We start from the raw sequence: 9,631 nt of genomic DNA, 5'->3' as shown, positions 1-9,631 counted from the left end.
ACTTCCAGTTGTCGGTGAGGTATTATTATTATAATAAGAAAAATGCATACATAAAGCATAACTTACAATCCAGTTAAGAGGAACAAACAGTGAACATGTGAGTAGAGAGTTGGTTGTTATTTAATATATATATATAATAATTTATGGATAGGAAAGGAAGTCCGTTCAAAAGTACAAAAGAAACATAAAAACCCAGCCCAACAACAGGAAACTTTTAACCCACATTTCGTGATCACTTTATGGGCCATGAACAACATCTCAAAACTTTACTTTTTCACTTTTAGGTGGGCAATGCGCAATGTGTCTTCGAAATTCCTTATTTAATGATGAACCTGTGAGAACTCAACGGTGATTTTAGACCGATTCTAATAGCCCTTTGTAGGGGTGTAAAAAAAATCTGAATCCGAACCCGAAATACATGAAAATCTGTATCCGATATATCCAAGATTTCAATATCCGAAAAATAGGATAATCCGAAAATCGGATTCGGATTTGGATTTCTAAAAAGTTCGGATGACCGGATCATCCGTTATCCGAAAATTTTTAAAAATAGTACAAATATATAGCAGGGGCACAATTTTGTTATGAATGGATATTTGAATGCTTACAAGGGTTGGATAATGGACGTTTATAAGGCTTAAGGCTGGATTTATCGTTTTGTGCATTAATTACTTTTGGAATATATCTTTGAACTAGTTTTGGGTGTTTTTGGTTGTTTAAATCAATAAATTGTTTTGACTTTGAATTTATTTATGAATTTGTTCTATGTTTTTAGTTAGGACTGTTCAAAGGGTAAGACCTTACCTTTTTATCTAATACCTTATCCGGACTCTTTACCCTTTTAGGAAGAAATGTGGACCCGAGACCCTACCCTCTAAAACAATAAAAAGGTCGGGTATAAATAAGGGTTTCAAGGGTCCAACCATTTACCCTTTAAAACAATAATCATGGGTCCTTTTCTGCATTTACTAGTTGCATATCTCATATATGACTTTAATATATGAATCCTAGAATAATTATACTTTCATTTAATAACACAATAAACTCTAACTTAGAAAGTTTATCAATCATTTGAACCGATGCAAATAATATTCACACTCACAAATTACACGTAGAGAACAATTCAGTGATTTTCATATATTTGTGTTTCCAATCAGTAGTATGATCTTTTATTTTTATTTTTCTTAGTAGTTAGGAAATTTATGATGAATCATATAAAACACAAACCTCTCCTATATTTCAGATTAATCGCGAACATATGTATATTTGTCCAGAAACTAGTAAAAGGGTCAAGGGCTTGAAAAAGGGTCGGACCCTTGAAACCCTTTTACCATTTAAGGTGAAATTTAAATACCATTTACCCGACCCATATTATATATTCGGGTCTAATTAAGGGTTTTACGAGTCGGGTAAAAGAGTTTCAAGGGTCCGACCCTTATCTTGTTCACCCTTATCTTTAGTTATTAATGTTGGAAACTTTGAATATGGAATGTATATTTTTAGTTATTAATGCGGCTTAATATTACTATAGCTCCATTAACCATTAAAAGGTTTTTTTATGTGAACCAAATATATTTTACCTCTAACAGTTTCAAATGTAGTCTCTTAATGGAATAATTAAGAGTCTGTCAAACAACCCATTAAGCACAAACTTTTTTTTTTAAAATTTCGGATCTCCGTTTTAATAAATTGGATGATATCCGAAATTTTGGATACATGTTCAGATATTAATATTTACTATCCGAAATTTTCGGATATTTGGAACTTGAAATCTAGAAATTAGATAATCCAATCTTGAACACCTCTAGCTCTATATTATGACATATCACGGCTGCATAACCCGCGAACTGCTTAAATGGAAACCTTGTTGCTAAATTAAGTATCACTTCTTGGTGTTTCTTTCAACTATTTGTGTTCTAGCGTTTTAGTTTTCGAACTATGCTAGCATTTGCTTCGATTATGTGTGTTCGTATTCATATTACTTTTGCGTTTGTGAAGTTTGGCTCATTTTTAGCATTCATGAACACATCAGCGGTTTGGGGGGGGGGATTTAGGTATACAGGACGCATCAACCATGGTCGGAGTCGTAAGGAAGTCGTTTGTCACAAGTTTTTTTGATGAAATATACGTTTCTCAAATGTTTAGTACGTACGTGATCAGTGATCACTTGGACTTCTACAACACAACTTGGAAGGATACTAAACTCAATTAAAATTTATAGTATATATTACAAATGTTTATTAGACCATCCATAGTGAGCGCTATGCCCACCACAAAGCACCCTCATAAAGCCCTGCACAGGGCTATCTCAACTATTTTGAAGGCCTAAATCGAAATAAAAGTTTGAGGCCCTTTATTAGAATACAAATATTTTTTATGCGTATGATTCTTAAGACACTTGGAAATTATGAAATTAGCTATTGTAATTATACGAGTGAGGGATGTTGTTTTCAACTTAAATTACTTTAATATGTAAGTTCTCCCAAAGATTCTTAATTGTGAGCGTAGCTTCAATTTCAAGAAGTTCCTATGTTAATTTTGTCGCTCAAAACCTCAAACATATAGTTGAAATTGGATTACCAAGCCCAAGAAATATAAGCGATGCCCAGGTATTATATTACTTTTTTGAAAAATGGGACATAATCAATGTGGAGGCCCAAATATTGCAGATTGGGTTGCTTTACCCTGGAGCTGGCGTTGGCCCTGCACATCGCTCCCTGGGGCTCCATGCCTCTTTTTTGGGTGATGGGTGCTTCCCCCAAAGTGCCGGATGAGGGAAGAATGGTCCATGATGATTGATGGTTGTTTTATTGTTTTGTAATAAAAAAAATAATAATGAGGTAATTATTGGACATGGCTCCAATAATTAAATGTTATATAAGAAATTTAAATTTGGAGCTTCATTATTCACACCGTATAATTTTTTAATATTTCTGAAAGTGATTGCGAGTGATGAGAGAGAAAATATAATAATAAATGTATAAAAAATATTATTTAATTGAATATTAGAAAGAAAATACAGTGATTTTTAGCGTAATTATACGATATATATCTATATCGAATGCTAAGAAAACAACTTCGGTGTTAGCTTACCAAAAAAATTGATTGCTGTGTTGAAGTTATTTTATAACCACATTTTATATGAAGGTAATTTCATTGATTTTCTTTTTTGTCAAACTTCGATGGCAAAAATAAAAAAAAGAAACATACTTTGCCAAACGTTCAAAAGAAGCAATTTGTAAAGTTGCTTCTTAATACCATATATAATCTTCTTTTTTTTTTTTCAAAATTCGCTTCGCTAAGTTATGATCTAAGTATCTTTTTCACTGTGTTCCCGAGTCTCATTTAATAAGGGGAGGGGAGGGGAAGGAAATTAAGAGGGAAAGGAGAGGAAAAGCTGTAAAACTATTTCATGTTCCCGAGTTTAATGAAAAGTAGAGGAAAGAAAAGGATATAAACATTTTAAAGTGTTCAAAAAAATGAAAGTTATGTTTTTACTATTATACCCTTAAATTAAATTAAAATAAAGAAATACATGTTATAACATTATGCGCATACCGTCTCCAACCATCATACATGAACTTAAAAGTGTTCAATATTACTAAACCTTACAAAAATCTGCAAACACCAGCCTTGTTATAGCACCATGTGATTGAGGATTTTGGTGCTGTTTTGGTCCAGATTTGGCATTAATTTACCCGATTGAGACATTTTGGAAGGAAAAGAAATGAAAGTCAAATCGTGTAAAACAATAATAATAATAATAATAATAATAATAACAAAAATAATAATAATAATAATAGCAATCTACAACAGAATTATGCATGAGAACAAACATTAATAGCAAAATCAAACCGTGTAAAACCTAATTCATCACTTCTACAGTTCTCTTCCTTATTTGTTCATGATAAGACTAGAATCGATGATTTAAAACAGCAAATATGCTGGAAAATGTATGAAAGTTGCGTTTTTACTATTATACCCTTTACGTTAAATTAAAATAAAAAATACATGTTATAACATTATGCGCATACTGTCTCCAACCATTAAACATGAACTCAAAAGTGTTCAATGTTACTCCGTATCTAAGCCCGAGCTGGAGCCAAATAGCGAGCTTGTTTAACAAACAAGCCCGGGCCCGAGCTTAAAAAACTACTCATTAGCCAAGCTCGAACATTAGATACGGAGATTGAAACGGGCCAATATCGAGCTCCGTGTAAGTTAAATGAGCCGAGATCGGCTCGTTTGCACCCCTAGCTGCATTCAACTAATAAGGAATCCCAATTTGGCAGATTGCTAAGAAACGCAGAAATCATAGTTTTGCAAATTAGCCACAGTTGACTTCTATTTTAGCTGCACTATGCATAATATATTAAACTGCAGGCTGTATGAGTTATCATTTCTAGCAAGTTGCATCATTGTATATAGAATTTCAAAACAATGTAATAAAAAACTTAAGTTGAAATATGTTATGTGTTGATTAGAGCTTCTGTCATGCATAGTAGAATTATTAAAATAATTTAGAGGAAAACAAATGCAGAGTAAACAAGAAACAAAACATACTTTTTTCATCACATCTAAAAGGAATTCATCTGTAAAGAAGACGTGTTAGTGATAAATTTTGTGACATGTTCATTTATTCTATTAAGGAACGAACATAAATAAGATGAACAAGTACATTTTCTTAACAAAAACAAGAACAACAAAACCCCATTCATTAAACTACTTGTGTTCGATCGGTTCGTCTGCAGGCCTATCCACAAACCATGGACTTAAGCAAAAGGTGGGCATAAAATGATAAATAAACATACCAGACTTTGTAATTCTTTTCCGGTAATTATTTATGCGCTATAAATGTGTAATGAAAACTCATAACATATTTCAACTGTGAAATTCTATTTTTGTTCATAAGTAATGAAAACTTACTCTTGTTGAAGGCTAACAGATCTGAGAGTCAACCTAGGAGGGGCAATCCTAACAACTAAAAGACATGTTTTAACTAATTTTGTTCATAAGTAATGAAAACTTACTTTAATTTGACCTGCAATAAAGCCACTAGCAGGTTGGTAGTTTATAGTTTGAATTTCAAACTCGTTTAATTTGACCTGCAGTTTCAAGCAGCTCGTCTTATTACCAGTAATTCCCAAACTGCCCTTCAACACAAAGCTTATTGTTAACGAATACAACAATGACATACGATATCAAAGTAGACAATATGAAGGAACTTTTTATCGGGCCGGGTCATCGGAAAAAACTCACAATTTCTCGGTCTATATGCTTTTCAACTTAAGAGAATTATAGTAACGAAACACTGACACGTGCATAGAACCAACAGTTCATCTTAATTTCAAGTAGCAGAACCATGAGCTTAGAATAATGAAGACAAAATCAATAAAAAAATTTATTTAAATCATGTTTATATGCTTAGTCACTTAAGCAATTTACAAAGAAGTCAAACATATAGCAGGGTACTTAAGAACTAATAAGGAATCACAATTTGACAGATCACTAAGAAAGGCAGAAATCACAATTTTGACTTTAATTTGACCTCCAGTTTCAAGCAGCTCATCTTATTATCAGGTATTCCCAAACTGCCCTTCAACACATGTCTTATTGTTTAACAAATAGAGCAATGACATACGATATCAAAGTGGACAATATGAATGAACTTTTTACCGGGCCGGGTCACCGGAAAAAACTCACAATTTCTCGGTCTATATGCTTTTCAACTTAAGAGATTTATAGTAACGAAACACTGACACGTGCATAGAACCAACAGTTACTCCTAATTTCATGTAGCAGAACCATGAGCTTAGAATAATGAAGACAAAATCAACAACAAAAAAATAATTTAAATCATGTTTATATGTTTAGTCACTTAAGCAATTTACAAAGAAGTCAAACATATAACAGGGTACTTAAGAACTAATAAGGAATCCCAATTTGGCAGATCGCTTAGAAAGGCAGAAATCACAGTTTTGACTTTAATTTGACCTGTAGTTTCAAGCAGTTCATCTTATTAATCAGTAATTCCCAAACTGCCCTTAAACACAAATCATATTGTTTAATGAATACAACAATGACATACGATATCAAAGTAGACAATAACACCAAATAAGCACAAACAACCATTAAAAAAAGTAACTTAAATTTTCAAGATCCATGTACAAAAAGTCAAATAAACAAGAAAGAAATTAAAAGGTCATAAATGTACTAAATTACCAAAGAAGAAAAACTTTACTAGAGAAACGCATTATTAACTCCCTTAATTACCTAAACCCAACATACCTTTCAGCAACATCAATCGAATATTAGGAGAATAACTAAATAATGATCTTGCTTTAGCTTGATTTTCCACCAAATAGTTGAAAGCCAGTGATATTACATGAGGTTCCAAACCCATCGGTTCCAATTTTTTAAGAATTTCATCACCCGTGTACTCACGATGATTAACTCTTTCAAGTATTTTATTGCTCTCCTGAATAATTTTATTACCTTCAGCAATAGCATTAGCGATGTTACTAACACCATTCATCATCATTGAGGTTAAATCATCATTTTCTTGTTCGACTTTTCTTTTTCTACTCTTATATTTCTTTGCACTTGAAAACTGCTCAGGTAGAGATGATGTAAGATCTACCACATGAACATCATCGTCTAGATTGTATTGGCTCTCTAGAATTACATCATTGGCAGCTAAGAATTCATCCACTTCTGGAGATGTTTCTGTGTTAATGTTATCATCGTTCTGCAACCGGGCATTTCTTTCTTTAGCAGTTTGAGCTTGTGCACTGGATGCCCTATCCTTTGAAAATAGTTCTAGCATTTCATGATAATTTGTCACTTTCTTCTTTTTCAATGCCGCAGCTTTTGGCTTTGACTATTTAACAAAATCAAGATAATTATTATTATAAACGATATTCTAAATATTCAAGTAAACTTAAAACACTTACGTCTATTAATTTTTGCCAAACTTCATCCTCCGCTTCAATTAGTTGAGTTTCAGGATTCCATGAGAAACCACTTAATGACGTTCCTTGAAACATATCATACCAGCTAGAAAACCGACCCTACAACGTTTTTAAACGATGCTTCAAATGATTTTTGGTAAAAGTCATTTGAAGATTTGTGCTCATCTCCGCAACCATATTTTTGTATGCTTGTGTAGTAAAATTTCCATTAATCCTATATCCGTTAATCTGTTGCGTTATCATGGATTGTATGAATGCGTTATCCATAGCTTCTGTCCACATCAAGTTTTCCTTCTCACTGGTATTTTCATTGGTTTCATGTTTGCTCATGATGACTTGCAATAGGCAAATGTAATAATAGTTAATTAAATATATATAATAAGAATACATTAATAATACAAATACCAAATAACATAAACTAGTATTTTAACCCCCGCGTTGCGGGGGGTTGTGAAATGTAACATCCCGAAATTTCCAAAATGATATTAATTATATTACTTAATAATAGAGGGAAAGTTGACTCGGGTTCGGGAAATAAATAAAAGAATAGGAGTTGGTATGGGTCGGGCTAGTGTCGGGTAATGGACGTTGGTTATGGATTTGGATTAATTGAGATGGGTTAAATGTGAATGGGATTTCAGGGATATAAATACCCCCAAAATCCCAAAATATCTTCATTTTCACCAAACTCCCTAACACACACACACACACCACACATACCGCCGCCGGACCGAAGGCAGATCCGGGCAGATCCGGCAGACCCGAGTGAGAGAGAGAGCGATCAGTGGTGATAAGCAAGTAAACGAGATCCAAACAAGCCCAAAAAGGTATGATTCTTGATCTTTGAAGTTTAAAGATCCAAGCTTTTTAGTGTATAAACGACCAAAAATGGTCGGGTAGCGTAGTGGGTGATATTGAACCATAGCAAGGGTGTTAAAATCGCTCGAAATGCCGATCAGAAACTAAAACAGCGGCTGTCTGGGCAACTTCGCCTTCATCTGGGCAACTTCGCCTTCAAAGCGACGAACTTCGCCTGCAAGCTAAGTTCGCCTGATGAACTTCGCCTGCAAGCTAAGTTCGCCTGATGACAACTTCGCCTGAAGCCAAGTTCGCCTGATGGCAACTTCGCCTGAATCCAAGTTCGCCTGATGGCAACTTCGCCTGAAGCCAAGTTCGCCTGATGACAACTTCGCCTGAAGCCAAGTTCGCCTGATGGCAACTTCGCTGTAAAGCTAAGTTCGCCTAGCTGGTAACTTCGCCTAAAGCTAAGTTCGCCTAAGGTTAACTTCGCCTAAAGTCAAGTTCGATTAGAAAATAAATTAAAAATCTAATGAAAAATGTGTTAAGACGGTTAATGGAAATAAGATTTTTCCAAGCTGACCTGGCAGCTCGACCCCAGCCAGGGGCTCTGCCCCTTGGACCCTGCTAGGGGCTGCCGCCCCTAGACCCCGCTGCCAGGGGCGCTGCCCCCGGACCCCCGTTCGTTGTGGGTAGTAGTTAAGACTGGAAAGATGATATGAGTAGTGATAGTTGTTTGATACGTGTACTTGTTATACAGTCAGCCGTGCACAGCTGAAGAAAGGGATTACGATTAACGGTGAACGTAACCGTGTTCAGGTGAGTTTCTAGCCCCATTCCTTGTTATGTTTTCGGGGCTGTGTGCATACTCGATGTGTTGTTAATACATTTATCCTAAGTGATAAGTGTATGTCATATGTGATATGTGTGATAGATTTGAATGATTGTTTGTCGGTACGCGAACGATCTTCGGATATTGCGCGTAGTGTCAGGTTAAAAATAAAGGTACGAATATTATATATCGAAGATGTATGAATATTTCAAATGAATACTTGTCGGGGCGTGAACGATCTTCGGATATTGCACGTAACGTCAAGGGGTATGGTTGTTAAATGAATGAGGTAAAGAATGCCTAGAATGTTCTTATGTTATAATGTAAGTATGTGTATATAGGTACACGAATGGCATGTGAGTTCTACGTTCGACATAGTAAGTTAGGATGGCAAATCCCTCTAGCTTCTGTCGGACATAGACTCGGCTGGTGATGGCATAGTTAAGGACTGTGATCCTTATACGTGAAGTAGATGATATATGTAAACGTAGATAAGGACTGCGAACCTTATACGTAATGTAGATAGGCGTCAGCATAGGAAAGGACTGTGAACCTTATACGTGCTGTATTTGTAGCATAGGGGAGGACTGCGAACCTCGTACGTGCTATGAATTAGGTTGCAACATAGGGAAGGACTGCGAACCTTGTACGTGTTGTGGATGTATTTCAGCATAGGAAAGGACTGTGAACCTTATACGTGCTGATTTTGTAGCATAGGGGAGGACTGCGAACCTCGTACGTGCTATGAATTAGGTTGCAACATAGGGAAGGACTGCGAACCTTGTACGTGTTGTGGATGTATTTCAGCATAGGAAAGGACTGTGAACCTTATACGTGCTGATTTTGTAGCATAGGGGAGGACTGCGAACCTCGTACGTGCTATGAATTAGGTTGCAACATAGGGAAGGACTGCGAACCTTGTACGTGTTGTGGATGTACTATGGTATAGGGAAGGACCGCGATCCTTGTACGTACCATAAATGGTGAACATAGGTAAGGACTGCGAACCTCGTACGTGCTATGAATTAGG

At 35.3% G+C, this 9,631-nt stretch overlaps 1 protein-coding gene across 1 annotated transcript; it reads right to left on the bottom strand.

Moving 5' to 3' along the window:
• Positions 1–6,198: 6,198 nt before the first annotated feature.
• On the bottom strand, positions 6,199–7,264 carry LOC143572927 (uncharacterized). The gene is made up of 2 exons (XM_077057950.1): positions 6,954–7,264; positions 6,199–6,880 (listed from the first exon to the last, which is right to left on the bottom strand). Exons 1-2 carry the CDS (start codon positions 7,044–7,046, stop codon positions 6,266–6,268), a joined length of 708 nt encoding a protein of 235 aa, XP_076914065.1. The 5' UTR covers positions 7,047–7,264; the 3' UTR covers positions 6,199–6,265.
• Positions 7,265–9,631: the final 2,367 nt, after the last annotated feature.

This window comes from Bidens hawaiensis, unplaced genomic scaffold, assembly GCF_021521415.1.
Source record: "Bidens hawaiensis isolate Kalapana, Puna unplaced genomic scaffold, B.hawaiensis_p1.1 tig00026176_1, whole genome shotgun sequence".
Taxonomy (NCBI): Eukaryota; Viridiplantae; Streptophyta; class Magnoliopsida; order Asterales; family Asteraceae; genus Bidens; species Bidens hawaiensis.
Note: the sequence above shows the minus strand (reverse complement) of the source record. Positions and strands in the feature narration are given on the sequence as shown.